Below are 22,225 nucleotides of genomic sequence, written 5' to 3'. Positions count from 1 at the left end.
GGCAGCTCAAGTGTTCTCAAGAGAACCTGGAGAATGGGAGGAAGTGGCAGCGGGCCTTTCCCTCATGAGCTCTGCCAGCCTGAGGCTAGGATGGTGTCCGGTGCCCATCTTAACTCTTCAAACTCCTCTGCATAGCACAAGTGCCAATCTATCTCGCTGGTAGGAGGTGCAGAGCTAAAGGGCTCCCCAGAGGCACCCCTGAGTTGAGGGAGGCTGGAGAGATGGCTCAGGGGTTAAGATCACTGGCTGCTCTTCCAGAGGACCCTGATTCAATTCCCAGCACACACACACTGCAGCTTACAAATGATACAGGGGCCATTCTACCTCTGATCTACCCCTAAGGTGTAGCTCTTTCTGGAATCCTAACACAGTGACAGACAGGGCTGAAGGGAGTCCAGTGCCCTGGAGCAGATGCTGAACTTGTTAGTATCTTCCCCTCCGTGACATAACGGGCCATGTGGACTGGGTGCCACTACCTGCTCCTGTGGGTACGGTGCTCTCACTGAGTCCCCAAAGGGCACAGACCTGCCTGGTACAGAGATAGTCACAATCTTCTTCCACACCTCATCCTCTACCTCATCCAGGGGTGGCTTCTTGTACTCTGATTGATTTACCACATGTTCAGGGCAGTTGCTCTGAGGCCTTGCCCTTCAGACTATAAGTAGTACGTGGTCCCAAGGGTGCAGGTAACTGACACAGTCAGAAGTGGGAGTCATCATATCTCACCCTAAAATTCCTCCTGACCATCAGTTCCAAAGAATTCGACATTTGATTCTGTTCCTTTCAACTCACAAGGACTTATGTTGTTGGACCAAGTCTGGCACCATAATGGCAAGGGCTGTGGGGATTCCCCAGGCAGGAGGTGGGGGCAGCAGCCAGCCCCAAGAGTGCATGCTGCCTACTTGTAGAGAGGAGCCATTGTGTTTCCCAAACGCCCCATGATGCCGCCATTGCTTTCCATAGCTCTGGCCTGAGAAGCACTCTAGCTAGCTAGCTTCCTGGACAATTCCCTTGTCTAGCAACTAGGTGGCCAGCCTTTGCACAAACCACAGAAGGCCCAAGTCCGGAGGGTGTGGCCGCCACAGGCTGGGGAGGAGCAGTGCTGGTGTGGAGACAGGGTGTCCACACCTGGGACCCCTATGTCTATAGATGACCACTGTGTCAAACCTCCCTGCACCCTACCACCTTGGGATCTGTTAAACCAGTGTTGCTGGTCGGCCATTCCTCTTTGGACCCATGCCCCTCCCCATTCGTTCTACTTTGCTCCTAAAGTGCACGGTTTCTTGGTCGGCCTCACAGGGCAGCTAAGGCAGTGACCCTGCCCTCGCAAGTACTCCGCCAAAACCCATCAGGAGGAAAGAGGCTGACTTCAGGGAGCCCAGCTTCCTTCTACCCCACTCCAAGCTGCCAGAAGCCTCCCACCTGCTGAGCGTCAGCTGAACATCCCTGCTGGGGTGAGAGTTTGGAGGATTGGGGGATTGGTGGTGAAGGAAGGTGGGGTGGGGCCTAAAAACACTTAGGCCAGCCTTCCGTCCCTGTTAACAGACAGGTTGATATACGGTGAATGGTTGTGTGTGTGTGTGTGTGTGTGTGTGTGTGTTGGGTTGGGGGTAGGGGGGTCTCCATGCATAGCCCAGAGCAATCCATCGGTGCCCTTGGAACCTAAAGACGCTGACACCCAAACAAGGGGTGTGCACAGCTGGTGCAGGCAGTGCAACTCCGTGGCCGGCCAATGCCTTGGTGCCTGGACTGCTGTAGCAGGTGGTCGCGGGACGCCCGTCTTAAACGGAGCCTGACAGAGCCCGTGCAGATTTCTGCAGACCAGCAGGGGTCAGGGGCGGACCCGGGGAGGGGCCTTGGCCTTAGGCGGGCCGGTCACCGCTGTGCTCGAACAGATCTGGCAGTCGGCTGTGAGCTGAGACCCGGTCCAGCGCTGGACAGGTAGGGGGCTCGTTAAGGGGGCTAAGGCGAGCAAGGCGGGCTGCGGGGCCCAGGGGTTGGGTGAAGAGGAGAGGGGGTGGAAGGGGGCAGGGAAGAAGGGACGTGCAGGAGAGGCGGGCAGAGAGGGTCCGTTTGGGGAGGGAGGACAGGAGCCGGAACACAGGGCAAGCGTACTGAAGGGAGCTTGCAGTCTAGAGATGTAGGGTCTCAGGGCACAGGCTGGCAGACGCGCCGCGGATAGTCGCTCCTCGGGAAACCACATGACCCAGGCGGTAGCTAATGACCCAGTGTAGAGGGCGCATGCGCGAATCCCTTGTGGGCGTAGCTGCGGGGTGTAGCCAGGTGTTGCCCCGCCCCTGGAAGTTCCGCGGCTGCGCCTCCGGCCTACCATGATGGCCACTCCTTCGGGGAGGGGTCAACTTAGGTAACCACGCCCCTCCACGCGGCCCTTGAGCCTATGCGCGCGGGGTTTATGGGTGTTGTAGTCTGAGTGTGTGCGCCCCAGAACGCCGGCTGCTGGTTGAACCAGGTACAGGCCTGTGGGACGCAGGGGATCCATTCTATGCGTGCCTGAGGAGCCACGGGGTAGTGCAAGGTGCACTTCTGTTCCTTCCGGAGTCCTGAAGACGAACCGGTCTGAATTCTACACTACAGAGTACCAGGGGTATCCCTGGCACGACTGCAGAGCTCCGGGCAAGGTTTGCAGCGTGCCGAGTGCCTGTGGAGTGAGTGGAAGTCACATGCGGGGTCTGCTGGGTGGAAGACAGGCAGAAGTCTTTGGGGTGCATATGTGCAATAGGGTCGGTGTGGGCCACGGGCTGGTGGTATCTGTGGGGTGTCTGGGTCCTTGTGTGAATACTTAGTATAGGCGAGGACCTCAGCGTTAAGAGCTCCGGGGCAAGGGTCTGAGTGCTGGCCGGCATACTGGGCGCATGGTTGCGGAACCGTCGCCAGGGTAAATTTCCAGGCTGCCTGGTGGGACCTCAGAGCGCCATTTCTCTCCTTGTCATTCCTCTGGAACGGAGTTCTTTTGCCTTCAAAGTATCTTCCTCAGGTTAGGAATCACCACGTGCGCCTGCCCCAGCGACTTTAGAGCACGTGTCGCCTGCAAGGCAACCCCACTGCCCACGCCCTGTACGTGGCGGGCCTCCAGGCCCATTGTTTAGCTCAGAGGTTACAGGCGCCCTGACAACTCTTAACAACTTCCCTTTGGAACAGGTGGCATCTGCATTGCACTGCCTGTAGTAGCCAGTCTTTTCGGTGCTTCCAGGATCTCTGTGACAAGGGACACTTCCCAGAGCTCAGTCCATATTCCCACTTAAAACTCCCGAGGAGTCTTGGCTCATAGCCTAGGAGTAAACTATATACACCGGACTACTCACGCTGTAGAGTGTTCCCATCCTAACCTGCCTGTCCTTACGATGGCGGTCGGATCGGAACCTCAGCAGGCCAGAAGATGGTTGTGGGGCTTCTCTCAGTGAGGATAGACTAAATAAATCCTTAGAGTTGTTTGCCTGACTGGAAAGAAGTAGCCTCCTCCCAGGGAGACTTAAGGACTCTGGTGCAGCTCAGGTGGACTCTGCAGAACACAGACCCTGTGACTTTGCAGAACCTCCCTCATTCTTCAGGCTAGGGAGCCAGATGTACCCTCCAAGGCACTGGGGCTGAGGAAAGAGATTGATTCTGATCATTTGAGCCTGTGGCAAAGATACAGTCAATACTCTGCTACCACAATGAGAGAAGGGCAACAGAGAAGGGAAAATGCTCTTTTCCCCTCTTCCTTAATACAATCAATCCAAGATTAAAAGGAACCTTCTTTCCTGTTTTAAGATAAAACGAAAGTGCTGTACGTTTTGATTTTGGGGATGCCACGGAAAGAATTCTGTGAACAGTTGTAGTCCACACTTCTTACTCAACCCACTCCCACCCCTCCCCCATCTCTCACGCAGGTGCTAGGCTGGTCAGAAAGGACTGTGCAGTGCCCCTCCCCCACACCACAACCTACTTGGGCCGGCAAGGATTCCTTTCAGTTGCCTGGAAGAGGCTGCAAGTTAAGAAACCACAGCTCAAGGCATATGGAGTCTGGGGCCCCTGTGATGCCCGCAAGCCATGAGCCTCCTTCCATATTCAGTTTCAATTGTAGAGGACAGGATTCCCTCCCCATCCCTACCCTCAACTTTCCTTTGACTGAGTTGAGCTGTGCTGAGCTGAGCCTAGCTTTGTTAGGAAGAGCAGCCTGGGCTGTGCCTTATAGAAGGAGGGTGTTGTGTCAGAGCTGGACACTTTAACTATGTGGGAGTGATATTGCCTCCAGTAGAGTGGAATAAACTGACCGGGGCAGTCTCTGCCTAGGTACCAGCCTGGACCTCCCTTGGCATTCATTCCTGGAGGTGCTGAGAATTCAGGCTGAAGCCACCTCTGCCCCATGCAGACAAGAGTTTGGGCCCCTCTTTCCTTCAGTGACAGTGTGGAAGATAGATTTTGACTAGGACTCTGAACTCTGGGCCACTCTCCTGAGTAGCAGCTTTTCCTCTGGCTGGCCTATAGCCTGCCCAGTCGTCACTGGAGTTGTCAGCTCCAGACCTGGAAGCTCTGGGAAGTGGGTGCTTCTAAGCTCTTCAACCCCTAGCCTCCATCCGATGCACGTTAGCAGATCCTGTGGGAGGGTGGCAGAGCTGTGCTTGCTGCTCTGGAACTGGGGAAGGCAGGTCCAAAATGTTTCAAGTTTGAGCAGAGAGGCAGCCGGAGAAGGACAAAGGGCCTGATAGTTCCTGTTTCGGCTTCCTAGGCGTGAGGCTTTCTTCAGATCCAGGCTTAGATCAGGCAAGAGGCAGAGTGGGTGCCCAGGAGCCTGGGGTGGGGATTAGGGATGGAGCTTGTGGCTTTACCAAGAGCCAGTCCCCAATTCCTGGTCCCTAAGCAACTAGGTTTTTCTGTTGCACTGGTGATTATGGTGAAAGGCATGAGCTGGGCAGGGGAGATGGACCAGCCAGTGGACTCTAGACTTGGAATGTGGGTCATCAGAGAATAGGAGACGCCCATGTGTCCCTGTGAGCACATACCTGGATCCCTATTAGTCGTGTGGTCTGAGCATAGAAGCCCAGGGGCTCTGGTTAGGCTCCTGGGTCTTGTCACTGAGACTGCAGAACATCTTGGGATGTAGTACAGTTCCCTGGAACAGTGGGCTGCGTGTGTGGGTGGATGGAGTTTTCAGAATCTCAGAGGACAAGCAGGAGTCTCTTCCTGGGCCTAGAGCACTAGTTGAGCCGCTTACACATCTTAGCACTAGTTAGGGTTGAACAGCCTGATAATCCTAGTGGGCTCCAGGCGTTATTCAAGTGGTCTTTCTCGCTTTGGTGGGTAACCTGTTGAAGGACAGAAGCCAGATCATCCTACAGATCCCTGAGCAGGGGAGCCCTGAAGAATTCTCACCGTGGTATAAAAGTATAGTTCACTGGGTGTAGCAGCCTCTGGAGTCTGTGGGGGCTAAACAATAGAGAGTTTATTTTGTACTGGTGTCTGACAACTTCGCTATCCCTGGATTCCAAGAGACACCAAGTAAAGGTGTTCCTGTTATCGCTGGGGGTGACCTTTCAGATGTGGGCCAATTCTTGGGGAATTCTTAAGCCCATACTCAGCACAGAATCCTAGATTTAGCTATATTCCTGGCCACCACTTAGCTTGGGGGTTGCTTTAGTTTGAGCAAATGCGGTTGCCATGGACAATTGCAGGACCTGGCCAGCCCTACATGTTGAGGAAGGGCTTGGCTCTGCCTGCACCTGCCTTGGCCTCTCTGGAGGGGTCGGCGCCTCAGGCTGAACCTCCTGAGTGCTGTGTCCTTTATTGGCAGTTTGTGCAGCTCTGGGGACCTTTGAGGTGAAGCAAAGCACGGAGCTCAGAGTTTGTCCAGCTGAGATGATTGTAGCCTGTGTTTGCGTTTTCTCCAGCCAGGCCCCCCTGCCTGGACGCGTGTTTCCATTCTTGCATGAGAATGTGGGTCCTGTCCCAGGCCCTGCAGCTTCCTTCTGGGGCCACCTGCTGCCCTAGCATCTTCCCACACATTCCTTCCTTCTGGACCTCTTGGAATTCTGTCCCCTGGCTCACCCTTCTTTGCAGCTCTCAACAAGCCTACAAACCCCTGCTTCTCCAGGGGTTCAAATGTCACCCTGCTTCTCCCTTGTCACAAAGGCAGGAGTTAAAAGGAAGGGCTCCTGGTCAGTCCTTACAGGGAGCGCACACACTCTCACCTTTCTTTCTCACAGGTCACCTTTCTTTCTTGAACCTCTGTGTTTAGTGGGAACTCAGAGAACACCCTCCATCTCAATGTTAGGGTCCATGGGCAGAGAATCTGGACCCCTTCCCCCATAGTTCTTATATCTGGGGAGTTTTCTTTGCCCCTTGCTCAGGGTTTGAAGGAGACTCTTACTTAGCTCAGATTAGCAGACAGTTCCTGGAACAGGCTGTAATGAGCAAAGGGGATATCGGGGAACCCGCTGTAGAGGGGGTACACCCTTAGCCCCTGTATACGATGCCTAGCCTCTACTCCAGGAGAAGGCACACTGCTCTGTGGCAGCTTTCTTTTGTCCCACACCAGTGCCTTGAAGCACATGAACCTATGACCCAGAGAGGTGTGGCTCTGCCCATGAGGCGGGATAACTTGGGGTCCTGATGAGTGGATACAGCTCCTGCCTTTGTCTTAGCAAGGACAACTGGCAGTACTCACCTGTACCAGAGCAGCCTCTGTCCAGGACAGAATCGTGAGACAAAGACACTCTGAGCAGCATGGTTCTCACAAACACTCAAGACTTCCTCAGGCCTGTGTGGTGTGAGGTCAGGGGTCAGCAGCTAGATGGGCCGTCTGTGGCTGGACTTGACACACCTTGGGAGGAGGTCTGTAGCCATTTGGACATCGGATTCACCTCTTCCGCTAGGAGTCCTAGAGAGGACTGTGGGGTCCCTTAGGTCAGCTCTGTCCCTTAACCCTTCTCAGAGCTTGCTTTGCCTTGCCCTTGGTGGCTCTCTGTCCCTTCAGCTCACCTGCCTCTCCACTGACTGCCCTTCCCATGACTAGTGTCCCTTAGAGCTACATTCCACTGCTGTGGGGAGGCTATGAGTCAGATATGCGTACTCGAAGCCACTCCGACTGACCTCCATGTTGTGTCCTGGTACGAAGATGGTGTCCTAGCCTCGCAGAGCTTCTTCCACTTACCCTCTCTACCCTGAGGAGTCCACCAGAACACCAGTTCTCGACACCAGCTGAGGTGACCAGTTCCTAAGGCCTGTGTGCTCACAAGTTGCCAAGTCCTTGAAATGAATCTGAGGTGCTCCCACACAGAATTTTATTTTATATTATTTCATTCTATGTGTTTGTTTTTGAGACAGGGTTTCTCTGTATAGCCCTGGCTGTCCTGGAACTCACTCTGTAGGCCAGGCTGGCCTCGAACTCAGAAATCCGCCTGCCTCTGCCTCCCAGAGTGCTGGGATTAAAGGCTCACAGCACCATGGCCTAGCTCCCAAACTAAAATTTTAAGTGTTATTCACTTATTAAATAAAGGAAGCTAATTAGTTAATGTGACCCTGATTGATATTTGATTAATAGGCCTGTGTGGCTGAGACTGGTTTACTTGAAGACTCCTGGAGGCTGTGCTGGCCTCGTCTGAGGGACTGGGCTCCTGGTACTTCTCAGGTTGGCAAAGTAGGTTGAAGGTTTAGGTCTGGGGCCTGCAGCCACCCAAGGCTAACACTGAGTCTCAGTGGAAGGGTTGGGAAGGCGTGGCTCTCCGTGGGCTCCTTTGCTGACACCAGACTCTCTGCTTTTCTCTCCTTCTAGGTGGACTGTCATCTTTGCTCACCAGGTCCCATGAGGACCTGGGCAACATGGTGCCCACTGGCCAGATGGCAGAAAAGCAGGCATGCGAAGAGCCCAGGCAGGACCCCGAGCTTAAGTCCTGGCGGTGCCTGGTTTTCTATCTCTGCTTCTTTGGCTTCATGGCACAGTTGAGGCCTGGGGAGAGCTTCATCACACCCTACCTCCTGGAACACAACTTCACCAAGGAGCAGGCATGTTGCTGGGCTATGAGGAGGCTGGGCAATCAGCAGCATGGGCTGGGGCGGGGACTCTCTTAGTTTGATATATGGGCAGCTGAGGCTGTGGGAGACTGGGTTGGATGTGGCTTTGGCTCCGCCCTAACCTCCACCTGCTGCACGGAGCCCACAGCCTTGGCTCCCTGATTCATGACAGCCGGATAGTGTGTCACTGGGTGCCATAGAAAGGAAACCTGTGCTTGCTTTGGGCCTGAGGAAGACTGTCCCCAAAGGAGTGCTAACTTCTACTGCCAGATGGTTTATCTGCCCTCCCGGGGAGAAAGCCCGGCCCGGGCCCAGGCCCAGCCACGCCCCCACCGCCCCACCCCCCTTTGCTTGGCACCTGCCTCCAACAGGGACTTAGCTGTTTATGTGAAGAGATTATTGAAGGCATTTTCTTCTTACTTAGTCATGGGGACAGAGGGTCCTATTGAAAGTCTGCTAATGAGCTTAAATCCAAGCAAACATGGAGGATGGTTTATTCTTTTGAAAGTGCACCTCATGCTATATAAGACAGGGCTGGACAAGAGGCAGGCAGATCTCTGAGTTTGAGGCCAGCCTGGTCTACAGAGTGAGTTCCAGGATAGACAGGGCTACACAGAGAAACCCTGTCTCAAAAAAAAAAAAAAAACAACCAGAAAAACAAGTAGACAAGCACCTGAAGAACACTCTGGCTTCCACAAATGTGCCTACACTTGTATACCCTTACGTGCACAAACTTATGCACACACACAGATTCCAGAGGTTAAGGCATTCTGCCAAGCCTTAACTATCACTATCACTAGGAGACAATGATTGGAGGTACTGTTCACCAGCCCTAGGGTGAACCCCGTGGTCTTAGCTCTTCTGACTACAGGGGAGGTCAGGAAGCCACCTGGGGACCGGGCACTCTGTTCTTGCTGGGTCTCTGTCTTTATAGCAGATCTTCCTGCCTGGTTTCTGGAGGTTTATCACATAGATTCAGACTTTTCCTATCTAAGGCTTGTGTACAGATGGAGTCACCCACCCAGCCTTCTGGTGCTTCAGTGGGCTGAGCAGCTAGCTCCCAGTGTGTGTGTGTGTATGTGTTTGGTTGGTTTGAATTTTGGTCAGTCTAGGGAATACTTAGTTGTAGGGAATTTGTTAGAATCCTTAGGTGTGAAAGTATAGGAATATTCCAGATTACTCTTAAGGGTATGTGTGTGTGTCCTGTGTGTGTATGTATCTATGTCTGGGTCTGTGTGGGTCTGTGTGTATGTGTGTCTGTGTGTGTCTTTCTATGTCTGTGTGTGTCTTTCTATGTCTGTGTGTGTCTGTGTCTATGTGTGTCTGTCTGTGTGTGTGTTTGTGTCTGAGTCTGTGTGTGTCTGAGTCTGTGTGTACGTGTGCATATATATATGTGTGTGTGAGTGTGTGTGTGTGTGTGTCTGTGCCTGAGTGTGTCTCAGTCTCTGTGCCTGAGTCTCTTGTGTGTGTGTGTGTGTGTGTGTGTGTGTATACTTACCTGGGCAGAGCAGATCTTGACTTGGAGTTCCAGTTCATCTGGCCTGATCCTCCTGCTTCATAATGCAGACCGCTACCCTGACTGACTTTGTAGACTAAGGACTCTGTCAGTGATCTGACCTGCCCTCTGACATGAACACTTGAATCCCCTCCATTTCCTTACTGGTTGGGGGGCTCTTGACAGCCACATGCATCGCTGCTGTCCTTGAGAATGGTCGCCTTTCTTGTTGCTCTGGAAAACAGACACTGGCTAGGTTAGCCATCTTCCGAGTCTTCTGTCCTGAGGTCATGAAGGTGCTCGTGCTCTGGTCTGCTTGGTTTGTTCCATTTCAGCTGTGGCTCTTGGAACCATGCTGTTTCCTGGTGCTCATGCCCCACGCCCCCCCCCCAGGTCCTTCCCAGCTCTCTTGGACCAGGTCAAGCCATGGTTCCTGTATCCCTGCATGCTGTGTCAGAGCAGGCCTCCTGTTCTGTTAAGAGCAGCCGATCCTGTGCTCATAGCGTTAGCTTGGATGCTGCCCCTTTGCCCTGGGCCTCTGCATCTAGATCAGGGCTCAGCTCTGTGCTGCACAACCAGTTGGGATCCTCCAATGCCTGCGGCTTGTTGGGCAGTGCTGGACTTAGGTGGTGGGAAGAAAGCTTATGCCAACCAGTTGGCTACCTGACAGCTCTTGCATGTTGCAGAGACCTTTTATAGATGTCTCTTCCCCGGTAGCCTTCCAAGTGGGACCCAGCACAGAGTCGCCCCTACCCCTCATCTCCACCCTGTAGACTCCTTAACCGCCCATCAACCCCTTAACCGAGCCAGAGCGAAGTGGAGCAGGCCAGGGACCTCAGGTTGTTTGCAGCCTGAGTCCTCATTGGTGTTGAAGATCTCTGGAGTGTCTAGGCAGGGGTGGATCATTGTGGGAGGGACTGTGAGTGCTTAGGGGGTACCAGGATTATTTGGGGTAAAACTTGATCTTTGTGGGGCACAGGATCAGGATTCTCTGATTCTCTGGAGCTTCTCTCTGTGTTGGCACTCCTACTTCTGAGGTCTGATTCCTCAGCAGCCCGAGGTAGCCTGTGGTTGGCCTGGGGCAGCCTGCACTTGGCCTAGAGGGGTCAGCAGTCCATCTGGGCTTGGCACATCCTGTGGACCTGTGTCCTGGAGGCTTTCCACGGAGATCTGTGGCCCGGCCGGGTGTGAGCAGGAAGGGGGAGACTTCCCAGACACCTCCACTGCTGCAGCAGGCTCCACCTCGGTCACCTGTCTTCTCAGTTGTTCCATGTTGCCCTGCACTGAGGGCTGGGCTGGGCGACTAGCCAGGGGGCGTGGGGGGGGGGGGTGAGGGGGAGCTTCTGGTGGCGTTTCCAGAGAGCAGACCTCTTCCTGATCAGCGGTGGTAAAGCTCTTATGACAGAAGCTCTCAGAGGATGGAGTATTTCTCCTCACACACCTTTTGGTATTTTTTGTTGTTGTTGTTTTGTTTTGTTTTTTGGATTTGGTTTTTTCAAGACAGGGTTTCTCTGTATAGCCCTGGCTGTCCTGGAACTCACTCTGTAGACCAGGCTAGCCTCGCAGGCGTGAGCCACTGTCACCACCACCGGGCTTCTCACACACCTTTATTCCTTCCGGATAGGATTCTTACATGCAGTTTTGGGATGGGTTGGAGTCCACAGCAGGTACTTCTCATTGGTTTGGTCTGAGAGCTTGGAGATACCTTATCTGCATGTGGGAGGGCTTGGTGCTACTCCTATGTGACTGATGGCCACAGACCTCTCTGCAGGGGGTTGTGGCCAGGGGCCCAAGGGGTGTGGCCAAATGGCTGTCCCTTGTTGGCGACATGGGACCAGGCCGCCTATCACAGCTCACCATCCACAACATACCTTACATGCCGACCCATGTTCTGTTTGGGCTCTTTAATTTTCCATCTGTGAAGTGGGGCTGGCTGTGGCATCTGCTGGTTTCTTGGGGCAGTGGGTCCTTTCCAGTAAGGTTGGTGGTTGCTCGTGGTTGGGCTGAGTTAGCACTAGGGTGTGAGTCAGCGTGACTAAGCCCCAGTCTTTGGGAGCCCAAGAGAACCCATCCGGCTCCCCTGTGTGCACATTAGCTAGATCTAAAATGAGGTCTAAGGGAGCCTCTGCTAAACCTTATTTTGGCCTAAGAGGAGACCCCAGGCGGCTCCTCCTCTCAGGGAGAGAGGTCAGGAGGACCTTCAGGGCTTCCCTGGGATGGGGGCTCTCCCTACAGAGCATCCATGGGTCCCAAGGCACCTGGCCTGGCTGCCCACACTTCCTTAGGCAGTAAAGAAGAGTCTTCTGAGGCAATGTCTTCTGATACCCACCCTGCAGCAGATAGCTCCCACCCCACCCCAACCCCCACATCCTATGCCAGAGCAGGAGCCAGGTGAGGGTGGCTACCAGATGCTGGCCTTAATGAAGGCCATGAAGGTTGGATTCTGCAGGGAGCATGCCCAGTTCTGCCTAGTGAGGTGGGGTGGGATGACTTCATCCTCCTCCCGGCCTTCCCTCCCTCCTGTATGTCCTCCCTAGCTGTCTGTTGTGCTCCCCGCACGCCCACCTCCATTACCATCCTCCTGTAATAGGGACTGAGGAAACCTGGGCTGGTGTCTGACTGGCCTTTGTACACTTCTCTACCTAGGTTTAAGACGAGTGCAAATCAGAAAGCCTAGGGTAAGGCAATCCACCTGTAAATGAATGGTGGCCTCCCTACGGTTTGACAGCTCCCTGTGAGTCCTTCCTAGGGCCTGCAGTTTCTCGGGCTGGAAGAACCATCTTGGTTTCTAGGCTCCCGTAGTGTGGTCATCAGGGAGACCCGGGGCGAGGTGGACTCTTGCTCGCTCAGTCTGCAGTGCTCAGGGGAGCAGCCAGGTGTCCTTACTAACCAGTGCCTGCCTGTCCACAGGTGACCAACGAGATTATTCCAATGCTGCCCTACTCCCACCTGGCCGTGCTGGTGCCCATCTTCCTGATCACCGACTACCTGCGGTACAAGCCAGTCCTGGTCCTGCAGTGCCTGAGCTTCGTGTGTGTGTGGCTGTTGCTGTTGCTGGGCACGTCTGTGATACACATGCAGCTCATGGAAGTCTTCTACAGCATCACCATGGCGGCACGCATCGCCTACTCCTCCTACATATTCTCCCTGGTGCACCCCTCCCGCTACCAGCGCATGGCTAGCTACTCCCGGACGGCAGTCCTGCTCGGAGTCTTCATCAGCTCCGTGTTGGGCCAGGTGCTGGTCACCCTAGGACGTATCTCCACCTTTACGCTCAACTGCATCTCCCTGGGCTTCATCGTCTTCAGCCTGGGCCTCTCCCTCTTTCTGAAGCGCCCTAAGCGAAGCCTCTTTTTCAACCGCAGTGTACTTGCACGTGGAGCCTTGCCCTGTGAGCTGGATCACATGCACCCGGGGCCTGGCCGGCCAGAGACCGGGAAACTAGAGCGCGTGCTGGGCTCTTGCAGGAACTCCTTCCTGGTGCGCATGCTAAGTGAACTGGTGGAAAATGCCCGGCAACCACAGCTGCGTCTCTGGTGCCTCTGGTGGGTCTTCAACTCCGCAGGCTACTACCTGATCACCTACTATGTGCATGTCCTGTGGAAAAGCGTGGACAACAACCTCAACTACAATGGCGCCGTAGATGCCGCCTCCACACTGCTGAGTATGCACTGGAGGGCCCTTGCCGGTCCCAGCTGGACCCCAGTGGGCCTATGGTCCAGCCCTACCCCTTGCCCTGAGATAGACCACCAATGTAGGCTGCCCTATCCCTTGTCCTACCTTACCCTTGCTCCAGAGCCACCCTAACTCAGTCCATCTCTCCCATGGTCCTGCTTACCCAAGCTCAGCCATGACTGAATGCCTCCTACCTCCAGGCGCCATCATGTCCTTCTCTGCGGGCTTCGTGAACATCCGCTGGGCTCTGTGGTCGAAGCTGGTCATCGCGAGTGTGATAGCCATCCAGGCCGGCCTGGTTTTCTGTATGTTCCAGATCCAGGACATCTGGGTCTGCTATGTGACCTTCGTGCTTTTCCGTGGGGCCTACCAGTTCCTTGTGCCTGTTGCCACGTGAGTGAAATGGTATGGGAGGGGCTTCTGGAAGGTTCTGTTGGGGAGCCTGAGGCCATGCGGGTAGTTACGTGGGAGGCCTGGTAGACACTTTTGGCTGTGTCCACTACACTGGTTTCCCTGGACCTCACAACTCCTATAAGGACAGAGCATCCCCTGCCCTCCCAGTTCTTTCCCAACTCTGCCAGTCCTTCCTGAACCCCTATAGTGTTGCCATCCCATAGATCCCCTAAAGTGACCAGTACCCCACCTTCTCCTCACCTTGGAGACCCTTCTTCCATTTTTAGCCTGCACCCCCTCCTGCTGCCTTGACCCACTTGCTCTCCAGCCCCTCTGAACACTACTTCAGAGCTGCCCGGTACTGACCGCACGCCACCTCTTCTGGATCAGAGTAGCATGTTGAGACCCTGCCCGGGCTGGAACGAAGGGAGCACACACTCTCGTATGTGAGGACACACTCAGCTCATGCCACGTAGGCCTCAAATATCCTCGCAGAGCTGGGACTGGCGGTGCACACCTTTAATCCCAGAACGCAGGAGGCAGAAGCGGGCAGATCTCTGTGAGTTCCAGACCAGCCAGAGATTCATGGCGGGACCTTGTCTAAAAGAAACCCAAAGGATGCTCATAGACACGTGCTCACATCAGATGGACAAACACACACACACCCACACCATCCACTACATGTGCAGTACCCCAGTCCGTGTTTATCCCATACATGTACATGGATCAGCTTGACACCATATATATTTATGTATGTGTGAGCATGTATTTATGTATATATGTGTGTGTATATGTATGTATATATATATGTGTGTGTGTATATATGTGTGTATATATATATGTATATGTTTGTGGGTATATGTATGTATACATGTATACATATATATCTGTGTGTATGTGTATATATGTGTGTATATATATGTATGTATATGTGTGTATATATGTGTGTAGTATATATATGTGTGTATATGTATTTATATATGTGTGTGTATATGTGTGTGTATATATACATACATATATACATATATACATGCACACATATATATATCATAGGTTTATATACCATATGTACTTAGCGTTTACACTGTGCACAGCATACATACATGTGCTCACACCACACAGAGACACTTGCCTTCTGGTACGTGCCACCTTTTTGCCTGCCCACTGTCTACCTCTTCCGGGAAGAGCTTGGCTCCTTCCTACCTCCCAGGACTCCCTAACCTGGCTTTCTCCCTCCTCGGACTGCCTCCTCACAGCCGCTGGCCACGTACTCCTGCCCTCCAAGTTGAGGACGCATTTCTGGAGCCAGTCTCTATAGGCATGTCCTGAGCCCCACTCCTGCCCTGGGTCAGTGCTATTGGCTGGCGGGTGTATGTCGGGAGGGGAGGGCAGTGCTGTGCACAGGTGTGCTGGGTATGGGTGTGGGTGGAGATCTTAGAGTTGTGTATCTGTGGCTTATAACTTGATACTTTGCTGTATTCCTGGGTAGATACAGGCGTCTCCCTGGATCTGTTTTTGTTGGTTTGCTTTTTGTTTCTGTTTCTTATTGTTGTTGTTGCTAATGTATTTAATTAGACGGGATCTCACTATACAGACTGACCCGGAATCTTCTGCCTCCTGCGCCGTGCTTAATGATGCCAGACTCTCTTACCCCCGCCCTGCGCGGTGAATTTGATCACAGTATTTTTTTTTTTAAATCTCCCAGTTTTCAGATCGCGTCTTCCCTGTCTAAAGAGCTCTGTGCACTGGTCTTCGGGATCAATACTTTCCTCGCCACTGCGCTTAAGACCTCTATCACGCTTGTGGTCTCTGACAAGCGGGGTCTGGGTCTCCAAGTCCATGAGCAGGTAAGTACCAACTTCAGTTCCATGTCTCTGGGGGCCGGAAGCCCATCGTGTGGTCATGGTGGGGCCTCCTGGTGGGGTTCATGGTCAGGGGACACGACCACAGATCCATTGTCCCTGGAGTATACAGAGTGTGGCCCACATTTGGAGCAGGACGGTCAGACAGGCTCACATTTCCAGGGGCACTTGATATGGTGAAGTTAGCCACTTGAAAAAAATTATTTATTTATATAGTTATTTATCTACTAGTATGCCTACACACCAGAAGAGGGCACCAGATCTCACTACAGATGGCTTCATAACTACCATGTGGCTGCTGGGAATTGAATTCGAAGAACAGCCAGTGCTCTTCACCTCTGAGCGATCTCTCCAACCCCAGAGTTAGCCACTTTTATCTATCCACAGGCCCCTACCCTGCTCCTGTCCAGGTCCAGGTTGGACCTCTGGGACTTGGAGCCCCGGGTGGCTGGGCCTCCAAGGCTGGCTGAGTTGTTGGTCATTTCTGAGGAACCTTCATCAGACCTGTATGTCCTCACCTGGGCCTGTACCAATGACATCGCATGGTTACAGCTGCTTAACATTCATGTCACATTTCATGTAGGTGGTTGTCAAGACCTGACTGGATGATGTCTGAAGGGTTCATGTCTAGGAGGGAACTAGGCAGAGACCCTAGGTTGGAGATGGCATCAGATGGCATTGGCCTACTGGCCCCTCTTGGGATCCCCTCAATTTTCTCACAACAGCCAGAGTTTTCCTTGTACCTGAGAAAGCCCTTGCCTAGTCTGTGATGGGGACAGCATGATGCAGGTACTAGCCAAGCCAGAGTGGCCTTGATAGTCGGCACATGAGGAGGGATGGTAACTACGCTCCTTAGTGACAGTCCCCAGGCTATGGCTGGGCGGTGTCCTAGACAACCTGTGAAAGTCTTTGTTTTCCCTGGGCTGTAGGCCTGCAGGTTGGTGTGTGCCATGGAGGAGTGCTGACCCGCCAAGGGTCCCGAGTTGGCACAGCCCTGTCATTGAAGCTTGGTGTGAAGTCTGGTGGGTCAGTGAGGAGGCAGGGGCGTGTCCTTCCACATGCAGGAGCGGACTAGCATCTATCTATCTCACTGGGAACTGGCTGGTAGCATCTGAAGAGATAGACGCGTGAAGTGTGGGTGCCAGGCTTACCATTTAAACCTTGAATTTGCCAAAGCCCCTCAGTGCACACTCCCTGCAGACTGAACCCAGAACGGTCAAGTCTTGCCTGGCCCATAGAGTGGTAGATTCGGATCAAGCAGGCTACATAATTCCTTATTACCTCCCAACAGTTCTTGGGTGCACTGGAGCTTAGGGTTGTCTCAAGGTTCTGGGTGAGGTGGAAGGTAGGTTGGGCCAGGAAACAACTCACTGGCTTGGAAGGGCATGAGTTCCCCCGAGAAGAGACTGTCTGTTCTCAAAGAGTAGGGGCTCCTAAATTGGAGGGGGCTGCCCAAAGAAACCCCAGGAGGAACCTGATTAGCCCCAGCTGTACTGCACTTAACATGTGATTTGTCTTTTAGTCACTGACTTCTAAGGACACTGTACTCTCTGTCTCCCTGCTCCCTCCATAGCTGCCTTTTGCTCAGCCTTTGAGAGCCAAATGGGTGGGGCCTGAGAGACTCTTGAGAGACTGGTGCTGCCCTGTGTCGTCTATGGCCCTGTGCCATTCCAGCTGCCCCACAAAGACCCCCCTTGCTAGTAAGCTCTAGAGGAGTGAGGTAGGAGGCTCAATAGGAAGAGACCTGGGTCAGCTCTTTCCCAAAGGGCTGGCCACGAGAGAACTTCTCTTCTTGTGGGTGCTTGGTTAGTCCTATTCAGTGGCACAGACTCTATCTAGGCCCCCTTCCCCCAGGGACAAGGAGTATTCTGACGTGAACTCCTGTTTTGTCCAGTCAAATTTCGAGATGTGTATTTTTCTCTCTGGCTGGTTTTCTTGCGAGCACTGCGTTTTGTTCACAGTCAAAAGAGATGCAGTCTCCTGCTCTGCCCTCACACGCCTCATCCTGAGCTGGGAGACGGGCTAGGGCAGGAGCCACAGACTACTGAGAACCAAGGCGGAACCTGGGGACTGGCTGGGAGCCAGCCTGGATTTGTTGGTTTTTTTTTTTTTTAAGTTTGGCTTCATTCACATCCAGTTTAAGAAACCATGCAGAGATTCAGGCTGACATTTCTTTAGCTCAGTGTCATAATCAGGATGTTGATTTTTTTTTTTTCAGTCAAAATCCAGAACATTTCATGCCTTAGGATCTGTCTTAGTTAAGGTTTCATTGCCAAGAAGAGACACCATGACCAAGGCAACTCTTATAAAGGACATTTAACTGGGGCTGGCTTACAGGATCAGAGGTTCAGTCTGTTATCATCAAGGCAGGAAGCATGGCAGCGTCCAGGCAGGCATGGTGCAGGAGCAGCTGAGAGTTCTACATCTTCATCTGAAGGCTGACAGAAGGAGGGTCTCAAAGCCCACCCCCACAGTGACACACTTCCTCCAACAAGGCCACACCTACTCCAATAAGGCCACACCGCCTAATAGTGCCACTCCCTGGGCCAAGCATCTTCAGATCACCACAGGATCCTTGCAAGGGCACAGCCACTCCCTTTACCTGTGGGCTAGCTACTGCAGGCTGTCAGTGTGCCTAGGGTAGCTTCTCAGCTTCCACAGCACTATGGGCTGTGTCCGGTCCTTGGATCTTACAAGTTCTTCCCTAGAGTCTGTGTGAACGTAGGTTTTATTTCTCCTGGATGGGAGCCCAGAAGTGGAGCTGTAGATTCCCAGCGGGAACCCTTGCTGTCCCACCAGCAGGCTATGAGAACCAATGTCCCTAGATCTTCATCAGTGCTTGATACACCTCTTTCTTATTACATGGTTGTTTTGTGTTTTTTTTTTTTTCTCTTGGATTCACTTGTGAAACCAGAATTTGGTCTCTGCTACCTGTCTCTTTAGAAGGCAATAATAGTCTGGTGTTTGGGACTGCAAGGGTATTACTTTACAACTTATGTGTAGTATGGAGACGATATATCACTGGGGCCTCTTACTATTGACAGGCCTGTTGCCCTGAGGTTTTGCCCATATACCTTCAGAATCACTTAAGACAGTGTTAATCAAATCCGTTTTCAACATCAAACATAACTTAGAAAACACAAGCCAGGCGTGCTGTGACTGCCAGCACTCAGGGAGCTAAAACAGGAGGAGTGTTAGTTCAAGGCCACCTGTACTACCTAGTGAGCATGTCTCAGGGAACAGAAGAACAGGGAAATCAAGGGAGGGAAGGGAGGGTTTGTTTGCTGTAATCTCTCCTGATCAATTAATTCCCCTTGTTCCACAAGCCCTCTTGGTTAGCTTCCTTGGCCTAAATGTCTCTTATCTCTCATCCCTTATGTTTGCCAACTGTCTCCTCTTTGCATTTCTGGATTATTTTTGTTGCTTGATGACCCATTTCATGGTGGTTGCTTTAAAAATTCTTGTCACGTGATTCTAGTACCTACTGACTGACTGCCTTTGGTATCCGAAGGCCTTGGCGTGAGGTCATTGGTTTTGACGTAGTGAAGCAGTAGGGAACAGAGGTCAGAGGTCTCCTGGTGCTATGTGCTGAAGCTAAGGGGTGTGAGGCCTTGCCCTCACAGCTCTGGCAGTGTAGGTTGGCGTGCCCTTTGGGTAGAGTAGTTCTTGCTCCTCTGGTGGTCCCCTCCACCAGGTGCCCCATTGCAGTGGGCAATAAATGCCTCATTACTCCTGGTGTGCATGTGTGTGTTTGTGTGTGTGTGTGTGTGTGTGTGTGTGTGTGTGTGTTGGGTCCAGTCACCCTGAGTGGTTGTTACTGACATCTTGAGGGTAAGGGTAAGAAGCAAGGTCATTGCCTGGCCCCACCCAAAAAGTCCTCCTTTGTGTCTGGTGCAACTGACCTGAGGTAGTCAGGTGGTACCTTCCCTCTAGCTGGGCTCTTCCTGTGCTGAACTTCAGGCTGCTTCCGTTCCAAGACCCATGACGCAAAAAGAAATACCCTAGTGCTTGCCATACCTTTAGTGGACCCTGAGGTCCGGCTGGCTGATACTTCTCTCCACCCTTTCCCCAGTGGGTGTGGCCACAGCATCCAGGAGTTTGATTGACTCTCGAATGGGGAGCGGGTAATAGAAGTCTCCAATGGCCATTTCTGAGTTTGCTTGAAATGTAATCACTCTGAGAGGGTCCCAAGGGGCTTCAGGACGCTCACCTGCTGCCACTGGCTACTCCCAAGTTCTAGGACCTTCTGGAAACAACCAGGTTTCTCTCTGGGAGGGAATGTGTCTGGTCCTTCAGGAAGGGGTGTGACCTGTGGCTGCCGGGGGCCTGTTGCTCGCTGTTGTGCCGCGCAGGCCAAGGCTGTGCCCAGGCTTGACTGTGGCCAGGACCTAGGAGAAGCCTTGGGACATTGTCCTGGAACCCTCCTGGTGGCCATGGGAATCGATTCCATGAAATTAGACCAGCCCTTGAGGACTACACTTGCTGGGTTCTCTGGGGATCTTTGGGGAAGTGATAAGTAGCCCTTTTGTGGTTGACCATGCTGTGTGAGAGGGAGAAGGGAGCCAGCCATCTTGAGACCTACCCCGGGGTGGGCTGGCTGGGTGATGGAGAACTTCAGTGGGATTCCCTAGGTAGGGCAAGGGTTGGGACAGTGAGCAGAAAGCCTGAGGTCACCCAGCCGCTCTCTCTTCCAGTTCCGTATCTACTTCGTATACTTCCTGATGCTGTCCGTCACCTGCTTCGCCTGGGCTGGGCTGGACGGCCTGAGGTACTGCCAGCATGGCCGCCACCAAGCCCTGGCCCAGGCCCAGGAGCTGAGGAGCCCCTTGGAGACATCCGTGCAGGCGATAAGCTTACAGGATGGAGACCTCAGGGAACCGCAGCCCTCAGCGCCACAGCTGCTCTCGGATGGCATGGAGGACAGCAGGGCAGACTTGAGAGTCGAAACCAAGGCTTGACAAATCTTGACCTTCCTAGCCTCATCCCAGTTCAGCGACCGGATTCCTGATTCAGGCAGCCCCTCCTGTGTGCACTCCATCCTGAACCAGACAGTGCTCCCAGGCTGTGTTGCTTTGAGTCCAAGACATGTGGGGGCACCCCTGTTGCCTTTCAGGGGCCCTCAGGTTAGGCCACAGAACTCTCCTTCGGGGCCAGCTGTTTGAACTGAGGAACGATAGATAGCGTATCCTTCTGGTAGCCTCTGAGGACCCCAAGCCCAGCCGGCTTCATGCTTTAGCGATGGCTGGAGCCTGCTACAGATACTCAGGGCAGCCCCCTGGCTTTGTAAACCACGTGCCAGGCCACTGTGAGCCTGGGTGGCTGCCTATTGCTTGCCAAGAAGACAACCCCATGTCAGGGTCAGCTGTGCCCACCAGGCCAGTCTGCCCTTAGCTCTGGGAAGCTCAGGACAAATCACGTCTGCCCCCAGGGCTAGTGAGGCCCCCTGGGCCCAGACACCAGCCTGACCCCACAGGGTGCCCGGATGCCTGCCCTGGGCTCCTGGCTAAGCTGCCATCCTTCTACTATCGGAGGTGCTTGTTTGAATGGTTATCTGATTTTTTTTTTTTAAAAAAACAAACTTGACATTAAAATGGAGAACTACATTGGACTTTTCTGTTGTGAGAAGCTAGAGTCAGGAGCACTAGGCATATTCCCATCTGATGGGGTAGCAGCAGACTTCAGCCCAGCCGCCTCCCTTGTTAAATGAGTTAATACAGACTTGTCACATTTGGGGCAGCCCTGAGGACCATAGGTGTGCCAGCCTTGATCAGAACCCGGGTCCTCCTAGAGGGAAGTGTCTTTAGAGGATTCCACCAGGGAAGCCTGTCTCCTGGTTCAGCTCCTGAAAACACCACCAGAGTCAGCTGCGAGGTTAGACTATCTGCAGCATAAGCGCTTTTCCCAATACTTTAAACCGACCCCAGTACGAGGAGGTTTCTCATTCCATGCTGGCCTCGCCTAGCACATATGGACTATGGTTGATGTCACCCAGCTAAAGCGAGGCTACGCACCAGACATTAGGCCTTTGCTTGTCCTTGAGTTGGCTCCCAACTGCAGAGCAAGACCTGACACGCATAGGGCATACGAGCAGTGTTCCTCCTGGCTTGCAGGGATGAGTAGCCAGCTCAGCAGAAAGCAGGAGGCTGCTGAGCCAACTGTGCTTTAGGGCCTACCCACATGTCCACTTCTGGAAAGGTCATCTTGGAGACCCTGGGCCGAGAAAGAGGCTGCAAGCAGGACAGGTCTGTCACCTACTGATTACAGAGGTCACAGGGCCTGCTAGGTCCACTCTGAAGCCTTGCTGAGGAGAGCTAGCTCCATCTCTTCTAGGCTTGGCGATCTGGTAGGGACACCATTGATGGACCTTTACCACAGGCATAGATGGAGTATGCCCCGCCCACCCTGCAGCCTTCAGTGGTTCCCAGTTTGGTAAGATGGCGGCTTGCTGGTACTCAAGCCTCTCCCAGCAAAAGCTCTCCCCAGCGGCACCTGTCCACCCTTCCCTGCAGCTCTGCCGCCTTCACCTGACAACCTGTCCTGACTGAGGACAGTCGCCTCTCTGCTCCTGGACCCTGTCAGTCACCAGCTGTTCTTTACCTGGCTGGAGGCTTTGAACCTGGTCTCTGTCAAGCAAGCACAGTCCCTTAGGGTAGCCAGGATATGGTAGCGAATATCAGTGGTGGTCCTGAGGCTGAGTAAATAGATAATGTAAAAATTGGGAAATTTCTTTTATCTGCATGAGGGCTTGCTTGCATGTACATATATGCATCACATGTGTGCCTGGTAACTG

At 53.3% G+C, this 22,225-nt stretch overlaps 1 protein-coding gene across 4 annotated transcripts; it reads left to right on the top strand.

Annotated features, from left to right (window-relative positions):
* The first annotated feature begins 1,855 nt into the window (after nucleotides 1-1,855).
* On the top strand, nucleotides 1,856-21,038 carry Slc19a1 (solute carrier family 19 member 1). Of its 4 annotated transcripts, none has more exons than XM_052163998.1 (6): nucleotides 1,856-1,941; nucleotides 7,772-8,001; nucleotides 12,416-13,169; nucleotides 13,381-13,573; nucleotides 15,279-15,420; nucleotides 20,130-21,038. In XM_052163998.1, the coding sequence occupies exons 2-6, from the start codon at nucleotides 7,819-7,821 to the stop codon at nucleotides 20,391-20,393; spliced, it is 1,536 nt and encodes a 511-aa protein (XP_052019958.1). In that variant the 5' UTR covers nucleotides 1,856-1,941; nucleotides 7,772-7,818; the 3' UTR covers nucleotides 20,394-21,038. The 4 variants fall into 4 exon arrangements, with proteins under 4 accessions (XP_052019958.1, XP_052019957.1, XP_052019956.1 ...); XM_052163997.1 differs by lacking the exon at nucleotides 1,856-1,941 and adding an exon at nucleotides 2,416-2,639; XM_052163996.1 differs by lacking the exon at nucleotides 1,856-1,941 and adding an exon at nucleotides 2,416-2,666.
* Nucleotides 21,039-22,225: the final 1,187 nt, after the last annotated feature.

The sequence above is a fragment of the Apodemus sylvaticus genome, chromosome 19, assembly GCF_947179515.1.
Source record: "Apodemus sylvaticus chromosome 19, mApoSyl1.1, whole genome shotgun sequence".
Taxonomy (NCBI): domain Eukaryota; kingdom Metazoa; phylum Chordata; class Mammalia; order Rodentia; family Muridae; genus Apodemus; species Apodemus sylvaticus.
Note: the sequence above shows the minus strand (reverse complement) of the source record. Positions and strands in the feature narration are given on the sequence as shown.

What these genes read in the sequence shown, in the direction of transcription:
- Slc19a1 (XM_052163998.1), top strand. Translation starts at nt 7,819, where the DNA reads ATGGTGCCCACTGGCCAGATGGCAGAAAAGCAGGCATGCGAAGAGCCC. An exon ending in TTCCTTGTGCCTGTTGCCAC is followed by an intron (nt 13,574 to 15,278) that starts GTGAGTGAAATG and finishes TAAATCTCCCAG; the next exon opens with TTTTCAGATCGCGTCTTCCC. An exon ending in GTCTCCAAGTCCATGAGCAG is followed by an intron (nt 15,421 to 20,129) that starts GTAAGTACCAAC and finishes TCTCTCTTCCAG; the next exon opens with TTCCGTATCTACTTCGTATA.